This window comes from Phalaenopsis equestris, unplaced genomic scaffold, assembly GCF_001263595.1.
Source record: "Phalaenopsis equestris unplaced genomic scaffold, ASM126359v1 Scaffold000468, whole genome shotgun sequence".
Taxonomy (NCBI): Eukaryota; Viridiplantae; Streptophyta; class Magnoliopsida; order Asparagales; family Orchidaceae; genus Phalaenopsis; species Phalaenopsis equestris.
Window position 1 is genome coordinate 837,274 of NW_018164909.1, and position 24,057 is coordinate 861,330.

Sequence of the window (24,057 nt, forward strand, 5' to 3'; positions counted from 1 at the left end):
TTGTGTTTGTGTGTGTGTGTGTGTGTTCTTGTGTGTGTGTGTGTGTGTCTGTGTGTGTGTGTGTGTCTGTGTCGAGTTCCCATTCTCTGCCGGTTTCTGGTGGACACAAAAGGCTAATTTTGAGTATCTCTGAGAATTATCTCTATTGATGCCACAATAGAAGCATGAATGGTTATGTTGGAATGCTGTTTAACTGCTTTGTTTTCTTGAATCAATGCATCTGAAACTATATTAATTCTTGAATAAATGGATGTATTGGAAGGAAGTTAAAGGCATGGCTTCGAGGTGGTTCCTCGAGAATTGGTTTTGGTGGCATATATATATGTATTTCTATACATATATACATGAGAGTTGAAGCATATATACAAACAAATACTTTTAAATCCGGAAGTAATGCTATGGAATTTGCTCTTCTCTGCTGCTGTTTTGGAAAGTAATGCTGATGATACATGGGAAAATAAAGCTCCTTTGGCGTGTCGTTTTGTGTTGAATTTTGTTGTGAAAGATTGTTGTAGCTTGGATCCATGGAATTTGTTATATAGCTTGGTTATCTTTAGATGGAAGCTCTATAAAGCTTGGTTAGATGAGAGATCTAATATTCTATGGTCTTTGCTCTCAGTTCATGTGGATGGTCTTTGCTCTATGGTCTTTGCTCTCAGTTCATGTGGGTTAAAAAGGCTTAATGCTGTGGAATTTTTCCTAATCAGAAGGTTCAATAGTCTCGTTTAATAATTTGGTTTGCCTCCTCGAGGAGTGGGGGCATCTTTCATGCTTCGATGTTTGAGGGAAGTTGACTCATGCTTGTTTAAGATTATATTGGTTGGCTAACAATACTTTCCATGACATTGTTATAGTTTGAAATCCATTCTGGCTCAATATAATGATGTTTTAAAGGCACGGGGAATGTTCTTTAGTCTTGAATGGCTCGATTTTGGTTTTTTTTTTGTGCTGGGTTTTCATTTCAGGAGCAAGGGATGTTGATTTTTATTGAGGCTTGAGTCTTGACTTTCGTTGAGGTTTTGAAACTCTTTTACTAGTTTTCAAAGTTTCGTTTTTAGCCCCTGCTGGTTTTTGGTTCACCTAAGAATTGCTGTGTTTTGATTTGCTAACATATACTACATTTGATTAGCCTTTAAAGCTTTGATTTGATCTCTATAGGGGGTCAGTTTTCACCTTGGAAGAGTTGGAGGCTGGGTTCTGGATTGATATCTTGTCTTGGGTATGTGAGCTTTATTTGTTAACCTTGAGGGATTTATCCCTGCTTGATTTGGGAACTCGATTTGCTTGTTTTAGCTTCTACCCGAGAGCCTGTTGTGGTGTTTATTCTTGCCCATGTTCTATAGTTATGGGAAGGTTCGGTTTTGCTCTGGTTAGGAGCTGGGTTTTTTGTCTGGTCCAGCTTCTACCCGAGAGGTAGCTTGGGAGCTTATATCCTTTGTTATTAGTCCTACCCGTGAGCTTGTTGGTTGGTTATTTGGTTTTGCGTTGGCCTCTGCTACGCTCGGTTTTGGCTAGCAGAGTTCAGAATGTTTGATATAAATAGCATTCTTCATATAGCTGTATATGTTTAAAGTGATTGGATACATGGAAGTTCCTACATAGCTTGGATTCATGGAAGTTGTTATATGGCTTGGTAATATTTATATGGTTGCTTTATAAAGCTTGGTTAGATAAAATGGGGTTTTGTTTGGCAAATTACATTCTAAAGCTTATCCCATGCTTGTGATCTTACTTAGCTGGTAATAAAGCTGCATCCATGCACTTTGGAAGGAAAGGTTCAAATTTATGCCATTTTATATCTTTTATTGAATTTATGTTTTCAGACAAGGTTCAACAAGGGAAAGGTTCAACATAGCTATTTAACAAGGTTCAACAAGGTTCAACAAGGTTCAACAAGGTTGAATTTATATCTCCTTCCGAATCTTTTATTTAAATTTATGTTTAAAATCCATGCACTTTACCTTGTTGAACATCTCGTTTTATATGTATATATTTTATTGTACATTTTGGTCCACTATTGCTAAATGGCGTGTTTGATAGTAAAAAAAAAATTTATTGTACTTGTTGATAGTACGTTTTATCTGTTGATATTTTTATCTTATGTAAGAGATGTGAGTGGTATAAATGTATGAAGGAATGTTTAGGTGTTCTATATGTAAATACATAAGAAGTGTCCTTAAATGCTAGCTTTGATCCTATTATGTACCCTTCTGTAGGGCAGCCCGGTTTCATCAATTGAACAACACGGATTTTCTGTAAATATCTGCAATGAAATTTCACAAGCAATAATCTGCAACGCAGTTCCCTTCTCGTCGAATTTAGAACAACAATGTAGAAAGTATTTGAAGTTTTTTCATATGCTTTATTTGGATCCATGATGGTTGCAATGATTGATATCTACTTGTTATTTATCAATTTTTTATGTGATTCTGTTATGAAGAATATTAATATGAACCGAGTATGCGCTCATTTGTAGATAATCTTAAGCAGTGACTATGTGGTTAGCAGCATATAAAATGCTTGGAATGCAGGCTTTAGTTTTCCCAAATTTATACATAGCATCCAAACCTTATTTTTTACATTTACTCCATTCAAATCTTTCAAATCACATTTTGGATCTTCACATTGTACCTAAGCAGATTGGAAGTCGGGTGCAACTGCTGTTTTTGAGTGGGCAGTTTGGACGGCCACGTAAATTTGTTGTCAGCAATCTCTGGATCTACACTTTGGTAAGTTTACTTTTTACATTTCCTTATTTTTTGGACTGATCGATTCTATTTTTTAAAATGCAGAAGAATGAGTTCCAGACACTACGGGAAGGTCGAGAAAGTGATGTGTCATTGCGGACTACCGTCGTTGCTGTTAACGTCACGCCAGGCACGTAGCTACGGGAGGCAATTTTACAGGTGCCCGCGTTGGGGACAAGGACCTGAAGACTGTAAAATTTTCAGGTGGACGGACAATACAACTGTTTCTACGATATCCCAATTAGACACAGGTACTAGGAGTTCGAGAGTACCACAACAGGAGACCACCGCATATGGTTCGAGTTCTTCCGTGTATACCGCACCCCATTCAGACACGCTTGCTCGGGGATCTGAGGTATCAGAAACGGGCAACATTCGTCATGATGTGGCTTTACATGTTAAACTTAATATTGTCATATTTTTCCTTGTAATTTTAACGTGTTATTTCTTCTTTTTTTTGGGGTCTTTCTATAATCCATATTAGAGATCCAGAAATGTGTATTGAACTTTCCTTTATATCAATATGTTTTGTTGATGTAATCATAACCTTTTTGAGTTATATAAATATTATTAAACTTTTTTTGCAATTTCATTTCTACACATTTGAGAAAATAACATTCTGCACACAGATTATTCATTCAACTCAAAAAATTTACAAATAAGTTGTTTACAAAACGCACAAACCAAACAGCTGAACTGCTTATTCAGACCAGGGGCAAAAGGGTCAATTTTTCACAATCAGCTGTTTTCCAGACGCGTTAACCAAACAGTCAGACAGCTTATCCGGATCAGCTGGTCATCAGCAGATTATCAGGATAAGCTGCTTATCAGCAGAAGCTGGATAAGCTGCAGCTGCCCCAAACAGACCCTAAACCATACCGGTGCAGTGAGAGTTTCATGATTTTGGTCAAAATCAGAAGACCACTTGAGTAACTTCATTGACTTGCCTGTAACATTAATATATTTTTTGGAAAAAATCCGGGTGTAGTCTTCAGCCACATTTAATTGAATCAACACATGTCTCTTATCTGTATGTCCCACTTTCCACTTGTTTACTAGTTTGAGATCAACAATCTTTTTGATAACTTCCATAGTTGGGTGTCCCCACTGAAATTTTCCAACAGAAACGAACTTGAATTTTTCAGTCAAGGTTGAAATTTCTAAGTTAGAGAAAAATAGTGTTGATTTCCCAGCTTTCTTACTTTTCTTCTTAACAAAAGTGCAATCACTTTTACCATCACGACAATTCTTATGGCTTGAGGGAAAGACAACCGTCGACTCCACCTGAGAATTTCTTACTATGTGCGCAAAGGAGGCTTTGTCAGGTTCATAAGGAGGAAGCATCATCAGAGCAGGAACCTGCTAGAAGATTTGATATAATCGCGGCGATGTGCGAAAGAAAGTGAAGCTGTCGGCGCTTCCTACTACAAAGTCCAGAAAAACTCAGAAGTTGGGAGAGGAGAATGTGATGCAGCTGTTGGCGTCGAAACAAACAAGGCAGAAACAACGCAGACGCAAACGTGCAAAGTTGTCGGCGTCAAAATTGAAACAGCGAGACGCAGAACGAAACGCAGTAACGACGCGAGCCGACTAAGACGGAGAAGACACAGCGAGGATCTGATGTGAAACATCGTAATAGTTGTTAGGGTTTGCCATGAGTTGAAACCCTAGCAAAGCCGATAGTGGGAGAAGACGACAATATATATATATATATATATATATATATATATATATCGTTCGTTAGCTGCCGTCACGGTCGGCAGTCGTGGTGAAACTAGTAAGAGGCCTCGCTCTTACGCTAGCGTCACCGCTGATGATGTTCCTAACTTCCCCTTTGTCTTCTACGAGAATCTCGAGCTCGATTCTGTTTCTTCTTTTGTTCTCCGTCCTGGTCGAAAAGGGGGAAGCTTGCTCTCTTCCTCTCTGACGCTGAGAACGTCGAACTCACTTCTTGTCGTTTACGTCTGGTTGGAAAGTTTATTTATGGTGTCCCTAAGTTGGAATTTCTTAGAAAACACTTTGAGCTGATGAAGCTCATGGGTGATTGGAAGATTGGCCCTCTGGATGGAAGACACATTTTGATTCAGTTAGCAAATGAGGAAGCCTATACTCGTTTGTTTGCTAGGCGTATGGTCTGGTTTGAGAACGTTGGAATGCAGGTGTTAAAATGGTCTTCGAATTTTGATCCTCAAGTTGAGGCCCCGGTTATTTCTGTCTGGATTAGGTTTCCTTATTTGAAAGTCCATCTTTTTAACCATGAAGTTATTTTCTCTTTAGCGGCTATGTTTGGGAGACCGTTGAAATTAGATGCTCCTACTTATAATCTTACAAGACCCTCTATGGCTAGAGTCTTAATCGAAAGGGATGTCACGTTACTTCCTCTTGATGAGGTCTGGATTGGTTCGGAGCATATTGGTTACTGGTAAAAGGTATGTTTAGAGCAACATCTTTCATATTGCAAACATTGTCTAATGTTTGGACATGATCAAAAACATTCTTTCAAGTTAAATCTTGATTTGAGGAAAGGAGATGGGAGGAAACAACCGCAAATGCCTAATGGTGTGGCTGTTCGGTCTGTTTCTGTCGTGGCTCCCTTTCCTTCTTTACCTACGAATGAGGCAGAGCGCAGGATCGAACAGGTTCCCTCTGTTCCTTTGAATTGGGTGGGGGGGGGGGGGGGGTGGGTTCTTTTTTTTAACTGAGGGTCTGGTTAGGTTGAAAGTTGGTAGATCTAGCTTCAAATAATCCCCAAGGATAACTCAAATAGAATAGAGAACCTGATGGTGAAAAAAATGCAGCTTGAGACCATGTAAACTAAACCATACCGGTACAGTAAGAGTCTCATGATTTGGATCGAAATCAGGAGACCACTTGAGTATCTTCATATATATATTAGAAAAAGCCCGAGGGAAAATATATTAATACGGAAAAGATACAGAAATGTTATATGAGAGGGCTTAAAAGAAAGCCCAAGACATACAATACAACACACAAAACCCAAATAAAGAAAAGATACATGAAGGTAAAAACCAAAAAACCACAAAATGGCACAAAAGTGCTACGGACGTCCCACTTTAGTCCTTCTGCCTCTAATTCTCGGAAGTGAGTCGGCTAACAAATTGGTAAGGTGAGTATCATTGCCCTTTCCCGTAGTAACCAAAGTATCATTTCTTCTTCTTCCTCCTGGATATGTAGATTTATCATTCCTCATCTAATGATTGACTCATCTGATCAGTAGATTCCAAAGGTGGTCGGACAGGTGTAGGTCGTTGCACGTCTTGATACCCATGAGCCTGAGTAATATTAACATCTTTCTGGACATGATGAGGCGGTAGTGAAGCAATAGAAGTATTTCCACCTGTATATTAGTGATAGGTTCTAGGGGAGGCGGGGTCTGAAGAAAATCCCTCTCCCCCACAATAGGTTTCAAAGACGAGGGAGCTACAACTGGGGACTGAATAGTTGTCATATTGTCTGCGGGGATAGTGACGTTGTCCGGGGTATTCTTCTGATGATCAATAGTGTCAAAAACTGGGAGCTGATTAGGAGATGGAATCACAGCCTCCAGCGGAGTAGTTTGCTTTTTTGGTCTGAGTTGGGGGTGTAGATGGTGACATTCAGAACTGGAGTGTCCGAACATATGACAGTTCGAACAATACGACGGAAAAGGTTCAAGGTTCAATCTCTGTCAATATCCATGGTGTTGTGTGTCCAACCAGATTTCTTCAGAAGCGGGTGAAGTGATGTCTCTATACTATTCAACATGTACTCTGACTTCAGAAGAACGGGACAAATTAAAAGTAAGAATGTCCATCTTGAGTGGCTTCACATAAACTGAGGCAATAGAGTACAATACTTTTTGAGAAAAATAATGAAATTTCAGACCAATGAGACAAATTCAAACCGGTGAGGCGAATCCTTCCGTCTGTGGGTCAAAACCCACAGACCATTTCAGAATCTTCATTGTTCTGTTATCAATCATATTATCTTTCTAGCAAATAAGCGCATGTAATATTCTTCATTACTAATTTGAATAAGAATGTGTATCCCATCTAATAGTCTAATTTTTCATTCTCCAACAAGGTGCATAAGTTCAAATTCTTTGCGAATGAGCTCCATTTTGGGATGATCATATAGAAATTTTCCAACCAAATTCAGACGACAGGAGTCCAACCAATTCCAACCAAATTCAGACGACAGGAGGAATCAAGTTGAATATCTTCAGCTTCTGTAAAAAAGATGGCAGACTTCCCATTCTTCCTATCAGGTTTCTTGATATCCTCCGCCTACTCTAACAAAAGAGGGAAAGATGACGATTTTGGTGTGTTTGAGGCGTAGACACCGGAAAGGGCACTTGCATACGATTTGTCCGAAGCAATCCTCAAAGATAGGTGCGACGTTCAGAGATGAAAACAGACAAGGGAAAAAATCGCGTCGAGATAGCTGGAGCTAAAAAGGTGGAGGACGCTGTGAGGCGGGACGAGCGCAGAGAACACAGAAATCATGAGCAGTGCCCACGGGACTGAGCCGCAGAACACGCGAGCAGTACCTGCGAGACGGGCCGCAGCGCCTGGAAATCTTGAGCAAGGAAAGCTCGCGAGACAGGAAGATGGGAGACGATCCTCGTCTCAGAGCTGGAGAAGAAGCGGGGGAGATGAACGGAATTGAGCGCGAAGACGCCGAGAGGAAACAACGAAGTCGTAACTGTTGCTAAGGTTCGCCATCGGGCGAAATCCTAGCAGAGCCGAGCGAGGAAGACGACGCCATCATATATATATATATAGGGTGTGTAGCCTTCACATGTTCTCATATTCAATGCTAGAACTTCTGCTTGATCTGTTTTTTAGGTATCTGATAATTACCACTTTTGTCATCCTTAATTGTTTTCCAAAATCCTGCTTTCACGTACAGTTCATTAGCAAATATGGGCGCATGTAGCCATGATGTCATACCTCCAAGTGCATATTAAATTTTTTTCATCATCCTAATTTTATTTTCAAGCTTCTACATAAGGATGAATTCAGCAAATAAAGCATGGATACATCAATGTTACCTATTTACTAAATGCTGGCTCTTCTAGGCATTTTTTGCACCCAAATTCACTTGTTCTGTTCGTCCACTTGCATGCTTAGGCTTGAAAATATCGATCAAATCCTTAGATTCAAGTGTTTTAGCAAATAGAACTTACGCAATTGTCTTCAAATATCTTCTTTTTTTCATGCTACTTAGAAAAATATAAAAATAAACACACATATCTTTTGCCTTCATACTTCGCATGTGGAAAATTTTTTTTTTCTTCAATTGCATATACGGAACACATATATGTACATATATTATATATATGCACTGGGATTCTTTCTACGTGTATGTATTTTGGAGGCATGTGGTTCCACATATTGATTGTCTTACTCTTGCATGCAGTTTATGAACGAAATGAAAGAGACATCTTTCCTCATGCAAAATGTCACAGCAAGGTTTATACATCACTGTAGATTAGTCTCATGCATGATATGCTATTGCATTGCCTGATTCTCTTATGTTTTCTATTTAGGAGTCTTATTGTCATTGATGAACTTGGAAGGTCTACTTCTACCTTTGATGGGTTTGCAATAGCATGGAGCTGCTGTGAATATCTTCTCTCTCTGAAGGCGTAGTGACTCACTACTTCTTTTTATCCTTAATCTTTTTCTATACTTTTTTTTTTCTATTAGAATGGATTAAACTATTGTCTGCCTTATATATATTCCTCTGGCACAGTTGACCTTACGGAGGTGGTACTCGAATTCTTAGGCACATTAGGGGTGGCTGGAGGCTCCTATAATAGCCTCTGGCCATTAGAGCATAATCATTGATTTCAAAGGAATTGACATTACAATTTAGGATTTTTGTATACAAAGGTAATGTTGAATTTTGTGGAATGTTTATTTTGTCCTTTGCATAACAAAGTTCTCACAGCATTTTGTTGCTGTAACAGCATTCTAATCTTGATATGTCTCCATCTTACCAATGGCCTGGGAGTTTCAAGGACTTTTCCTTTTGTATGGACATCTTTTCATGCTTAAGAATCAAATTGCTTTCCCAGACATCACAAATTTACCATCTTTTCGTGCTAATAGATCAAATTGGTTCCCGTCTTCATTAAGTTTCCTCTGTTGTAAGGTCTATCTATTTTTTTTTTCTATTTGATAGTTGGAAGTGTGATTTTTTGGTACTTTTTTTGCCAGTTATACTATTTTTGCAACACATATGGAAGCTTTATCTGAGATTGCAGACATATATCCAAATGTAAAGGTCCTCCATTTTGAAGTTGACTTGAGGAACAACCACTTAGATTTTAAGGTGAATTGTTGGCATTTTGATTTGAAGTGGGAATATATAGCAAGCTAATCTCCAGTAACTTAATGTACTTTGTTAATCAGTTTCATCTGCGGGATGGGCTGACTCACGTACCACACTATGGCCTTTTATTGGCTGGAGTTGCTGGTCTGCCTGCTTCAGTGGTCAAAACGGCAAGAGACATCACTGCTAGGATCACAGAAAAGGTAATTTGCATCACCACATATTCTGTCTGATTTTATATTCCTGAATTTCTACAGTAACTTAAGACATAAGCAATCCATATCAAATTCTCTTAGTTTGATCGGAAGTCTATGATTGATGTTTGAAACCCAGAGATTGGAACCGTATGATTCTTTCTCTTACACACGTAAAATACTTACTAAAAAATAGCACACGCATGATGCTTGAATTACCAGGTTCAATCAAATGGGTGAACTCAGGGAAAAGTTGATAATTTTGTGTGACCTTGTTGTTTGCATTTGGATTCTTACATTTCTTTTCATGAATTTGCTCGCCAAGCTACCTCTCAAGTTTGTCTCCTTAATTTAATAGTTGAGGCGAACTTCTTCTCTAGTTGATAGTTAAGTCGAACTTCCTATTTTCTTTATAATAGCCAAGCTGAATTTTATTCCTCTGCTTAACAATTGAGCCAAACATCTTCTTTGATACAACACCATATGCAACCCACAGCCTAAATCCAAGACTATATTTCTGCAGCATGTGTTTCAAACATTACCTTCACAAAGAAAATGTTACCCACAGTCTACTATAATAGGCCCTATTTATGAAATACTGCATATTTGCTCACCTGAAATGGCAGCACAATGTATACATATAGCTGGTTTTAACCAAAATGTTGAATTTACCGATTAAGGAGTGATTTTAATTGATTGGAATAAATTTCCATGAAAGCTTATTTATAGAAGGGAAGTGGCTTGTAAACTTATTTGGCTTGTTCCCTAAATTGGTATATATACATAAAACTATTTAGAAAATAGTTAGAAATTACTAGTTAGAATGAATTTGAAAGATAAAATTATTTGTCAAAAATTCCTATCATTATAATAACTGAAATAAAAAAGTAATAATAATAAATTGAAACTTTTTCGGTTACGACATAAGTGTAGTATCACCTTTCGAATTATCATAACTAAGAGATGAGAAGCAATTGTAGAAGGAAGAGAAGAAGTGGACGATGGAGAAAGACCACACGTGCTATCCTGTGTTGAGCCCTAGCTTATCAATGTTGAGAAGGAGGAAGCCACGACTTTGTGCGTAGGTACCATGCAAAGGAGAGCAAGGAAAAAGAAAAAGGAGAAGTCGAAAGAAGGAAACCTTCGTGGCGTGCTCGCGTGCAGAGATCGAAGGTGGAGGAAACCTTTGGCGCAAGTTAAGTTTTTTAATAAAGTAATTAATAATATATATATATATATTTGAATGTATGTTTAATAATAATATTAATGGGAAGTTTTATTTAAATCAGTACTCCAAACAAATAGTGAATTTAGATTTGAAGGAGAAGTTAGAGGAGCGTGTGAGCGAGTAAGGAGATCGATCTGAGAAACTTATCAAGTAAATATTATTGTTATATTCTTATTAGAACAAATAATATAATTCTTTAAACTAATATTATTAAATTTTTATGTAATTTGAAAGTGAGTAGAAACCTGATAAATTTTCTGGATTTGATGAAGGAAAAGAATCTTAAAGTTAAAAGAGGTTTGTGTTTTTACTCATTATTACATATTTAAATAAGTTAACTACATTTTAGACTTTTTAGGATGTGGTTCTTATAGTTATATGCACCTTTATTTGATTTAGGTGTTAGTCAAAGGAAGTGAAAATTTTTTCAGAGGTTTATTAGGTCAATGTGAGTAATTATTTTTTTATATGTTTTAAATTAATGATTATTTAACAAAGAATTTTTTTAATGTTTTAAACAGTTATTTTAGAATTATATGCATTTTGGTGAGCATGAAAATTGAAGGAAATAAAATGAGAAAAAGGAAAAATGAATGTTCAATGTCTTAATAAGAATACACTTAAAAGAAAATCAAATGTAAAATTCATACATGATTGCCCCCATGTGGTACTGGTAGGGGATATGATATACCCATCCACGTTAAAGTAAATAATGTGTACCTTTGAGTGCATATTTTGAGGGTACCTATGGGTACAATTTTCGGGGGTATCTTCGGGTATATATTTGATGATACCTTCTAATATGATGATAATCTTGTTATGAGTCTTACAATGATAAAAATAATAAATACTTAAAGTGAAACGGGAAATAATCAAAATAAAGTGAAAGTTTACATTTTATAAAGTAATGAAATACATTTTTTTTTCCATTCATGCATAGCATGACATAATAATTTAATGCATATTAAGATTAGAATTACTCGCTAACTCAAACTTATTGTTGAATTTAATTGTCTCTACCAGGAAGAAGAAAAAAATTAGGTTGATATGTCTAGTAGGAGAGGCTTGGTTTACAGGAGGACCACCGTTGCTAGGTAGGTATTCATAGTAGTTTTTTTGTACTATTTTTTCAGGTAGCGATATAATGTTCAGTACTGGCTTGAGATATTATCTTCAGATTATGTTGATGTTTCTGGATGTTTTGATTTTATAACACTTTGTGGATTTTAGTGTTTTTTTAAATATTAGAAGATTTTATAAATCCACAAATAGTTATTTAAATATTTTCACCAAATTTTATGCTATCAGGTCAAAAGTGGCATCAGAGCAACTAGGTTGGATCGTGATAAAAAAGAGTCATTAAGATGATTAAATTAATTTATAAGTTGTTTTAATATAGGGCTAAAGTATGTCTAACTATAATATTTTTTATGTTATTTTCAGAAATATGAAAACTCAAAGGGACAAAGTTAGAGATGATGTGGTAGAAGTTAATCCACCTCTGCAGATTAATGTGGATATAGATGTTTTTTTAGAGATGATGGTTGCGGTGACTCAATTGATTAGCAAATCTCAGACTCAGGGCAGTTTCAATCTGGGAGGTCACATGGATAAATATTTGATATTATTTTAGGATATGAGATCACCTCTCTTTGCTAGAGGGGGATGTTTGGTGAATGCTGAAAAATGACTACTGAGGGTGAATAATATCTTAAATGGATTGTCTTGTCCTCCGGAGAGTAGCCACGTTTGCCTTAGAGGGAGAAGTGGAGAGATGATGATGAGGACAATTATAGAAGAAATATAGGGGTAGAGTCGGCCATAGAATTCAGTGGGACAAGTTTGGAAGCATTTTTTAGAGATTTATTTGTACCACTGACAGTCGGGAGACAAATACATAATAAGTTTATTCGGCTAGTATAGGGATCGTTCAATAATCGAGTACTAGACAGAATTCACTATGCTCTCAAGATATGTGCCTCGGTTAATTTCAAATGGAGAGGAAAAGTGTCGCCAATTTTTATCTGGGTTAAATGATGTGATTAGGCAGCCATTGATTCCTCATGGATGATTCCTTTTGGAATCAATGATTATTCTGTTATGGTGGAGAGGGCAGGAGGATTGATCTGGATTTAGAAGCTTCTCAGATAAGGAGGAACTTTTAGAAGAGGAGAAATTGAGAGAGATCCAGGTTTTCTCAGGGCTTTCAAGGCAGACAGTCCTTCTAGTCATTGAATAACAGTGCTCAAAAGGCCAGATCCATCAATGTTGGCAGTAAGAACTGAGGTCAAGATATGTGACAAGTGTCGATGGTCTCACAAAGGCTTACACTTGCTCTTTTGTGCCAATAGCCAAGACATATGGTGAGGAACTGCCCTAGATTAGGACGAAGGGCTTCAACAGATTTTAGGGGCAGTGCTGCTCCATCTCAGAAGAGTTTTGGCAAACCAAGGGCAACTGAATCTTCAGGATCAGTGCTAAATGCAGAACAAACTCAGCAGAATGTCTAGCATAGAGTATATACACTTCCGCGGCAAGAAGCTAAGGACTCTCCTGATGTTGTCACATATATGTTTTGCTTTCAATAATTTTAACCTAGTGCACCTTTAATCTTAGAATTCATGCATGTCATGTATAAAATAAATTAAGAATTTAAATATATTAATAAGTTGATTAAATAGTCATCGTTATGATTTTAATGATATGTATCATATATCTTCAGAGTAGGCCGATAAGAATATTTTTTGACTCAGGCGCATCACACTTTAATACTTCATGAACTTGTTAAAGGGATGCGATTGGATATCCTTTCTATGTTTGTGATATTATCAGTTAGAATGTTAAATGATACTTTTTTAGAAGTTAATCATTCATTTGAGGTGAAGTTAATGATTGGTGAAAAATGTTTTGATGCACAACTTATTGTGTTACCTTTCGTGGAGTTTGGGGTGATTTTAGGTATGAATTGGATGTCTAAAAACTGTCATTAATGATTGAAAAAAACTGTCAAAATAAATGTCCTATGGTGCAGAAATTAGATTTTCAAGTAATAGAGTATTGATATTTATAATAATTACCTGTACAAAATCATTCTAATTTATGAATCGTGAAAATCATGTTCTTGCTCAGGTAACGCACACCTCCAAGGAAGTACAGTCTTTGGGCAATATTCTGATGGTAAGAGAATATCCAGAAGTCTTCCTTGATGATATACCAGTGCAGCCACCAACGCGGGAGATTGATTGAACCATTGAGCTCTTGTCAGTTCTAAGCCTTTATTAAAGGCACTTTACACAATGATAATTAAAGAGCTGCAGGAGTTGAAGAGTCAATTGTAGGAATTGCTAGATAAGGGGTTCATCAGATCTAACACCTCACCTTGGGGAGCTTCAATATTATTTTTGAAGAAGGATGAAAGCTTCAGGATGTGCATTAATTACAGATAGTTGAATAAGCGCACAGTTAAAAACAATTATCTATTGTCGAGGATTGACGATTTGTTTGATCATTTGGAAGGGACCTTTGTTTTCTTAAAGATTGATATGAAGTCAGACTATCAGGAACTGAGGATTAAAGAAGAAGACATAACAAGACAGTTTTCAGGATCAGATATGAGCATTATGAAGTCGTGATGCTGTCCTTTGAACAGATTAATGCTCCAACAGTTTTTATGGATCTGATGAGCAGGATCTTCAAGATTTTTTTGGATACTTTTGTGATTATTTTTATAGATGATTTTTTTTCTGTACTCAGGTGATGAACTCAGTCATACAGATCATTTGCTTGTTGTGCTACAGGTTTTGAAGAAGAATACACTTTATGTCAAATTTTTCTAAATGTGAATTTTGGCTTAAAAGCGTGGCTTTTCTTGTGCACATTATCAGTGAAGGTGGCATATCTCTGGATCAGAATAAGGTAAAGGTGATTGACGATTCGCCAAGGCCTACTACTACAACTGAGGTCAAGAGTTCTCTAGGTCTGACTAGTTATTATAGAAGATTTGTAGAGGGGTCCTTACAGATTGATATGTCGTTATCAAGGTTGACTCGGAAGACAATGAAATTTTAATGATTCAGATCGTTGAGAGGATGCTTTTCAGAAGATGAAGGCTTGTTTAATGTCTGATTCAGTTTCGGCCATTCCTTTAGGTTTTGATGGGTTTCAAATTTTCATCGATGCGTCTTTAAGGGGTTTGGACTGTGTACTTATGTAGAATAGAAGAGTTATTGCGTACACATCACGACAATTGAAAATTCAAGAAAAGAACTATCCCACACATGATTTGGAGCTTGCAACAATTGTTTTTGCACTGAAAAATAGAGGCATTCTCCGTATGGAGTTAGATGTGAAGTATGTACTGATCACTAGAGCTTGAAGTATATATTTACTCGGGAGAGTTGAACTTGAGGCAGAGGAGATGACTGAAATTTATTAAAGACTGATTTAGACATTTAGTACCATCTTAGAAAGGCAAATATGGATGTAGATGCACTATGTAGGAAAGTTTTGGGCAATTTGAATTATTTATTTACTTAGCAATAGAAGTTTTCTAAAAATCTGAAGAAGTTGAAACTATCAATAATTGATTATGTCATAACAGGAAGGTTCAATTAAATCAATTAACAGCGTAGTCCACTTTGAAAAGCAGAATGGAGGATTCATTAGCCAGAGATGGCAATGTTCACAAAATCCTGAAACAAGTTAAGACAGTCGGTTTAGAGACATATTTGTTAGATCATGATGGTTTATTGAGATATAAAGACATGGTTTATCTTCTAAATGTTGATAATTTGGGGAAAAAAATTATTGAGGGAACCCATTTTTCTTAGCTATAATATTCACCCAGGAAATAAAAAAAATGTATCAAGATCCCAAAGAAGCATTTTTGTCGCCATAATTGAAGAGAAGTGTGATAGAATTTATGGCTAAGTGTTCTTCATGTTAGCTAGTAAAGGTAGAACATCAGTGTCGTAGAGGTCAGTTGCATCATTTACTGAATCTATAGTGGAAATGGGAGGAGATTGCGATAGATTTTGTGATTGGATTGCCTAGATTACGTCAGGGCAGTGATGCTATAGGAGTAATCATTGATAGATTGGCTAGGTCTACCCATCGAACAGACAAATCTAGTGGAGAGATTAGTCAAATTATATGTGGATCAAATTGTGAGATTGCATGGAGTGTCCAAGTCTATTGTCTCCGATAGAGATGACAGATTTACTTCCAAATTGTGGAAGAAGGTTCAAAAAACTTTAGGCAGTCGGTTGACTTTCAGTACAACATTTCACACTCTGACAGATGACAGGTCAAAAAGGAATATTCAGACTGTTGAGGATCAAATAAGGTTATTTGTCGTTGATTTTGATGGAGGATCACATATATCTTTAGTAGACTTTGCTTATAATAACAGTTACTAGGCTAGCATTGAAATGACTTCATATGAAGCCTTGTTTGGAAGGAAACATGACATGATAATGTTAGACGAAAATAGGTGAAAGAAAGGTCATTGGAGCTAACTTGGTTGATTATGCTAATGAGAAGATTAGATTGATCAGAGACAGACTAAACGTAGTGCAGGATAGACAAAAAATATTATGATGTTAAGCACAGATCTGTTGAGTTTGAGGTTGGAGAGTTTGTTTTTATCAAGATCAATCTATTGAATGGTGTGCAACATTTTGGGAAGACAAGAAAATTGAGCCATAGATATGTCGGGCCCCATAAGATTGTAGATAGGATTGAAAATATCGCTTACAGATTAACTTTACCTACTCATATGGTGGGAGTGCATAATTTTTTCCATATTTCTTCACCTAGAAAATATATTGTAGATGAAACTTATGGGATGATAGTAGACTTAATTAATATTCAGCCAGATTTGACTTATATTGAGCCTAAAATTATTTTGGATTATGATGTGAATAAGCTACTGAACAGAGATATCTCTTCCATGATGTTTTTATGGAACTATGAGTCGGAGAAGGATGCTACTCGGGAGAAAGTCTTTGAGATGTAAGATATATATCCACAGTTTTTCATTCGAGGTATGTTTACTTTCATAATTATTTTCACATGGATAAAATTGTTTTAAGGAGAGATTGTAATAACAGAAATAAAAGAGTAATGACTATATAAAAAAATAATAATAATAATAATAATAATGATAATGATAATAATAATAAATCAAACAGGTGTAGGGTTATGCACATTTTTAGTTACAATCATCACTTTCAATTATTTAACATATATTCATATGTATGAATGTCGGTTGATTTATTTTACAATATATATGATGCTATTATGCTATAATACATGTGATTATGTTTATGAACTAACTGTCTGCATCTATTCATTTGTTATGATTCACACATGCGATGTGTGAAATGCCTATAAATATTTCCGACATGTATTATGCTAAGAAATGTCACGAGTAATGTTATGAGTAGAGTATTACATGAGAGTTTGCAAGTATGTTTTGTAGAGATGTAGTATTCTCAACTTCTAGTATTTAGGCAGTTGCAAAATTCTGGAACTATTTTGATCAAGCGGTGACAGAATGTAGGGAACTGTTGGTATCAGGGGGCTATTGATAATTGTTATGTTGGAGAGACCAACTATTATCGATAGTTTATATGCATTTGGGGCAGAGTGATGGTCAATGATAAACAAACATGGAAATAGTTGAAGCCTATACATTTACGAGTGACATTATTATGAAATGACATCTATAAAATGACATTGTTATGATTACATACGATACAATAGCTTATGAACATGCCTATGAACATATTTTTATTATACTTTTGATTTCATGTTTATGATATACAAGCTTATACAACGGTCTTGATTTATACACTACAGGTTTTTCTTTTCATGTTCTCTACAAATCTAACATATTAAGATTTATGTGTAGACATAAAGTGACTTTAGCATGTATGTTATTTTATTTTCACGTATAAATTTTTATTTTAGCATTGACTATTTCATTGAGCTCGTTGTTGCTCACTCTACGTTGTTACCTTTCAATTAATGGCAACAAACATCTGGGTGAGTGGTCTGTTATGATTTTTACAACTTTTGCACTATATATTTTTGAGAGCTTGTATAGATATTTTGGATTCGTACGGTTATTATTTTTTATTTGCTAGCTTTATATAATTTGTATGTTTTGAGGATATGTTTTTCCACGCTTCCGAGTATAAATATAAATGAATTATGAAATGCAATGTATCACGTATGTTTATAGCAATTTAGTTAGACTAATTCGTCACTCACTGGGTTTTAATTTTGCAAGTCAGTATGAGTATTGGTGAGAAATTAGTCTGGCTGAATTGTCTGCCTCTGTCGCATCTCAGCAGACCCTTAAAGAGGGGTTTGTTGGGGTTTGACAGCACATTCCTTGAAAGCTTAGTGAATTTTGTTTCATACTACATAATAGATTAATCTACTTGCATTAATTTAATGAATTTTTCCTTGATTTTTCTTCTAGATGAAAGTGGTACGAACCAGTCTTTAGCGTTCACAAACTCATCTCACTATTTCATGTGTTTGGCTTTACTCCCAAATCTTTCCTGCAACTTTCCTCGTCGTCATCTCTTTGTTTCTCGCTTTAACGCAAAAACAGTCGGTGTAACCATCCACTCTAAGGGACAAGGCAACCCATCTAAAATATTTTTCACTTTTAGCAGTTAGTTTGCAGCATTCACTAGAATTTATCCTCCAAAAAGAGAGGCAACCTCATATTCTAAAATAGTTTCAAATATTTGTTCATCTGGCCTCCCTCACTATGATTGGCCCAAGTTTGAGAGCTCTTAATCATGTGAGTTATTGCAGTTATCTTCTCAGGAAAAGGATCTGCATTCACAGTAATATGTGGAGATGCATCAATTTTTACCACATCATCTCTAACTTCTTCCCCTTAATTTTTCATATTTTGGAAATAACATAAGAAAGATTATAATTAGACACAACTTATCCCTTCATTAATATTATTTATGATTTAATTTAATTAACCTAATGACTCTATTTGAATATGATCTAATCTTTTTTTCTGATATCTCTTTTGTCACGACCCGGCCTGGTAGCTTCGAATTAACTAAGTCAGGAGTTACGGTCGGACGATATTATCATTAATTTATTTTCCACAGATCTTCATAACTTTCAATTTATAAAAGAGCCATTAAGAAATCACAAAATATTCTAAATGAAAATTTAAATCATCCAATAATAACAACATTGTCTGCAGGCAACCTGTCATCCAACATAACAATATATCGTCAACTTGAAGAAATCAATATAAAATGAAAACCACAATCACAACACAGCATAATACCTATGTAATAATCATTCTCGTATAAACTAAATCTTTTATGTTAGATATATCAATATACAATTTTTTTCTGGAAGAAATAGTTAAATTCAATAATAATTTTACCGATTTAGTGGGTAGTTACAATCTTATTATGCATTAAATGACTTTGCTAATGCTAAGCTTGAATGTCCCAAGAATATTCAGTCTACTGCTAAATCAAACTGTAAACATTTATTTTTTTTAGAATTATCCATTTCTCTTTCAATTTAAGTAATTACCATTTTTAATCTTTTTAAGAAGTCGTATCAGGATTACCATTATACCCAAAGATATCCTCAAAATTTGCTCGAGTCGGTCTCCCTCATCCCTTGACTCGCACACTTCACCTACTTCTTCCAAGCTCAAATTTCTATATTTGGAGTCCTAATTTAGTTAGACATTCTATTAACATTAAATAAATAAGCATACAAACATATATATTTTAAATTTATTAAATAACCTGAGAAAAACCTAATACACCTTTATCCTTTGCTTGTTTTGATCTCCTTCTTCTCGCACGTTGGAAGCTTCTTCTCCTTTGATAGGACTCGAGCTCATCATCCTCTACTTCTTTGCACAATAACGACGCATGAAGCCGCCTTCCTTTCTTTTGTCGAGCGCTTGGTTCGACTCCATTACCGTATTTCTCCTCCCTCCTTCCTCTTTTTCTTCATGCAAGTGGCATTATCCTTTCTCTCACAACATCCATACTCGAAGCCGAAGCTTTCCACACCTAGTATTGTCAAATTTTCCTTCCAAGAGAACGGATGCTTGCTTGAGACGCACACAAGTCTTCCTCTTTCATCTTTTTTCCTTCATCCACTTTGTTCCACTAGGGCACAACTCCTCTTCCACATGTCCCGTAAGCAAAGCCTCCTCTTTTCCTTCCTTATTCATCTCCATCGGTCGGCTATGGCACGCACGCTACTCTTCCTTTCTCTTCTTTCTCCATTGTCGTTTCTTCCTCTCCTTCCTCTGTCTCCCACTCGCTCTCTCAATCTGTTTTGCAATTCCAAAACAAGTGAGACACTAGCCTGCCTAAGTGAAATCATCGAGACGGCCATTCGATCCGACCGATTCGATTTATTGTTATTATTATTATTTAAAAAAAAATTTCAATAATTACAGTTTATTGTCTATCAAACATTTGTGGCAATAACAGTTTCAAGCATGATAAAAGGTTCTTTCTATTCAACCCTACCATATGAGGTTTTCATTACTCATTTTGACTTCTTGTAAAGCGGGACATCAGTTTGGAGCTCTCACTCTTGGGATTTAACTAAAGTAGGACCCTTCTGGCTTTCATAATAGAGTTGATTTCTCTAGCTTGTTGGAAATGCCCATCATATCCAGTAAACTAAGCTAGAGTTTCCATTTCTTTCAACCAAGGGACTAGTTCGCCTTAAATCCATTGACGCTCCGAAGGCATCATCCATTCATTTTGATTTTAGGCCTTCTTGCACCAGTTATTTTGGCCAATGATATCACAATTTTTATTCATGATGAGCATGTGCGTTGAAAAGCTCTATATTGGATTGATTATTACGAGCAGCACACTTGCAGAGCACATTGTCCATTTTGGTGGAGCGGCAAAGACAAAATCAACGTTTTGTTAAGTATCAATTACTGCCAACTTTTATTAAATACAATTTACTGAAAATGGACTCCCGTCTGATATTGAAAACCTTAGAAAGATTTTGTGACCATTCCTTTTGCTAAAAGGCTGATTGATTAACATTGCATTTTAATCTTGTTGATAGGATTCAAAGAAGATGACGAACAACTGTGAGGAGTATCACCCTTTGCAAATGGCGTACAGGGTTGCCCAAAGGCTGGTTTGCTTGAAATATTCCAACCAAGGCGAGGATGATATAAGAAGGGCTTTGGAAAATCTTAAAGAGAGTTATAATGAGGGTAGGTTTACATTTTGATTTCCTTTTTCTGAAGTTTGTCTATAGTAAGATGACTAAAATTTGACTTGTATAGCTTTTTTATCTATATTCATGAAATTTTAAACAAACAAGCAATGCCATTTCTTTTCTTTTTTTCATAGCGAAGTTCAGACAATGTCCTCGCTAATGGTATCAGATTATACAATGAAATGAAAGCTCAACTTGTAGACGATTTTATACTCGGAAAATAGACATGACATAAAATTGTGACATAGCATCATGGCTGTTGTTAAGCACAGCTATGCCGAGTTCTATGACTTTCTGGTTCAAAGCTTTAGACTGGGGAGTTACATGCCAAATTCTTTCACATCATCCATCTTTAACATTATCTTTCACAGTTTCACCTATCAACCTTTGCCTCGGAATTTATGTCCCCGCCAACCATATTCTCCTCTGCTAGGATTTAGATGAATAGGAATTTGAAACGCTCACTATTTTCTTTTGCTTCCTATTATCATCCCCATCACCTGAATGGCAATCACCCTCTTTATACTATATCAAACCTTTTAGTAAATGCATGGCTTCACTGCAACTTACTTTTCCTGATTCCGTAAGATAAGATGCAAGTCTTTTCTTCTGCAATGAGAATTAAATGGCACGCTTTTATGGTCTCCAATCTCACTCTTAGCGATTTGGTCCTCTTTCCCCTAATCCAAGTGGGCCAACTAAGAGATGTGCCATCTTCTCATTTATAGAATCACAACCATGTGTCATGCACCGTCATCTCAAGAAAGGATGAGCCACATTCTTTTAATTATGGAAAAGAAAATTCTAGAAAAAAATAGAAAGAATGAGAATAATCTAAGGAATTCTAGAATGTTCCACTTCATTTCAGAAATATACTGAAAAAGACAAGCTTCAAGTGACCTTTAAAATATTCTAGAAAGCTCTAGAATAATGTATATATAAGGAATAATGTATAACCATCTAGAATTTCTTAGATTATTATTCTTCTTTCTAGTTTTTTTTTCTAGAATCTTTTTTTCCATGACTAAAGCGATGTGGCTTCTTTCTTGAGATGACGGTACGTGACACTAATGTGAGGTATCTCATTAAGTGGAAATGACTACTTGATAGTGAAGCTAGCTCAGAACATGAGGACACATTGTGGAAAAGAAAATATCCAATAGTATCAGCAGAAAAGCGCAATGAGGGATTTGCGAGTTTAGGTGGGGGAGATTATCGCGCACCGCCATCTCAAGAAATGACGAGCCACATCCCTTTAGCCACGGGAAAGAAGATTCTAGAAAAGACTAGAAAGAAAGAGAATAATCTAAAGAATTCTAGAATGTTCTACATCATTTCTGAAATATGCGGAAATAGCAAGCTTCAAGAGAACTCTAGAATCTTTTAGAAGGCTCTAGAATCATGAATGTGTAAACAATAATGAACGATCATCTAGAAGATAAAATATTTTAATGTAATCTGGAATATTCTTTAGGACTTGAAGTAGTAATATAAATAGAGGTCCTTCCACCTGATTTGTAACCAAGGTTTCAAAGCAACCAAGGTGTATAATCATTTCTTTCTTAGTGATGTAAGGGAAAACTATTGTGAAAGAGTCACCTTTTAGATTCGAGAAAATTGGAACAAAAATTTAAACAAAGAAGCACAGTCAAAACAATCAGAAAAGCACACAAGAATTTTACCTGGAAGAACCCAAAAATGGGAAAAAATCATCTGTCACACCACTAAAAATTTTACTATGAAATTCAGAAAGTTTTACAATGACTCATACAAGTTTCTTCTTTACATTCACACGAAGAAATTTATAAGATTTGCACCAACAATCTTTCATCTCCAATCTGATGCAAAAAATCATATCGAAGCACCAAAATTCACCTTTTCGACGCTCTGCACCTGTATCGGGATGCTTGTCAAAGAATTCAGAAAAAAGAAAACAACAAGTTCACCATTCCACCTTCAAAAATTAGCTTAAAAACCAGTTTTTTATATGGTAACCGCACATGACGCTTAGGCGCCCAAACTTTGCGCCTAAGCACCAAGCGCTCTGCATTGGCACCCCATAATGGGCGCCTAGGCGCCAATAGACCGATGCATAGCTCTCAGTAATAAGAACAGCATTCGCTCTATAGCAAGCACATATGTGCTCAAAGCCGACGCCTAGGCGCCGGCTCCTTTGTTCGGGCAAAACCTAAATGAGCGCTTAAGCGCTCACAACCCGATGCATATGCGTCGGGTGCCTTGTGCTTAGACTCTACAGCCCAACAAGTGAAGCATTTCTTTCTCTCAAGAATCTCTCCTTACTCATTTCTTACATAGTTTTTATATTTCTCAGTCCAAGCGATTGCAAGAGTTAAACTAATTTAGTGCTTAGTAAAAGCACTAAAGTTGCACAGCGAAGTTTGTCCCTGAAAGAGCTGCTAAAGAATACTATGTATGGCAAGGATGAAATGATAAAGATATTAGACTTAACTATCAAAGAGGTTGAAGACGTGTCCGATAAACAGAAGCTTTGCAAAAAGCTTAACCTCGGGCCAACAAGGCAGGCTTTTGGTTTGCTTAGCCAAGTTGTTCGTCCCATTGCAATTTCTATGACCATCTTTTTCAGCTTGTTATATATGTAAATACTTGAGAATTGAGTAGTATGCATCTAAATCTTTCCTTTCTTTAAAATAAAATATTATTCCTCGTCCTGCAACTAAACTAATTTTTCCTCAAGTTAGTACCACTTCCTAAATTACGATAGATTTTTATTGAAGAAGAATAATTATGCAAAAACAAGAACAAAAAAAGGAAAATTGAATTGATTGACATAAAATTACTTAGCATTGCAAGAATAATATTCCATATTTTTTGTTTCTCCTGAATAAAAAGCCATGTTTGAAACACTAATTTAAGCAACTAGATAAATCTTCATGAAACTAACAATAACTTTATTTCATACTAACTAACAGGAAATCAATATGACTTTTTATTACACGCTCTAGTTCGTTCTCTTATTGATTAACAGGAAAATAGAAGGAAAATAGATGATACAACTTAAAAGTACACAAGAATGAAAGAGCAAAGATCTACCATTTAGATTGGTATTAGAGCCTTACGGAGTCTAATATTTCGCTGATCTTTTTGTGTTATTTGTTTTTATTACATGTGTTCCAGGCGTCGCGATTAAGCAGGATTGTCTTATACGCAGCTGTAGTGTTTGCGGGTTCAAATATCGTTTAATTGGACGATAATGAAGTTTTGGGCGTAGTTTAGGGCTGACAACAAAACGGAGCAGCTG

At 36.0% G+C, this 24,057-nt stretch overlaps 1 protein-coding gene across 9 annotated transcripts in view; it reads left to right on the top strand.

Annotated features, from left to right (window-relative positions):
- The window catches only part of LOC110027914 (DNA mismatch repair protein MSH4), a 182,101-nt gene extending 161,197 nt beyond the window's left edge, over positions 1–20,904 (top strand). For 6 of the 9 annotated variants that reach the window (XM_020729553.1, XM_020729556.1, XM_020729555.1 and 3 more), the window contains 5 exons: positions 8,169–8,221; positions 8,299–8,397; positions 8,972–9,086; positions 9,167–9,289; positions 20,619–20,904. In XM_020729553.1, coding sequence (XP_020585212.1) covers positions 8,169–8,221; positions 8,299–8,397; positions 8,972–9,086; positions 9,167–9,289; positions 20,619–20,789 — 561 coding nt within the window. In that variant the 3' untranslated portion in view covers positions 20,790–20,904. Of the gene's footprint in view, positions 1–8,168; positions 8,222–8,298; positions 8,398–8,721; positions 8,902–8,971; positions 9,087–9,166; positions 9,290–20,618 lie in introns of those variants that run through there. The other 3 variants (XR_002294390.1, XR_002294391.1, XR_002294392.1) reach the window with 3 other exon arrangements.
- The last annotated feature ends 3,153 nt before the right edge of the window (positions 20,905–24,057 follow it).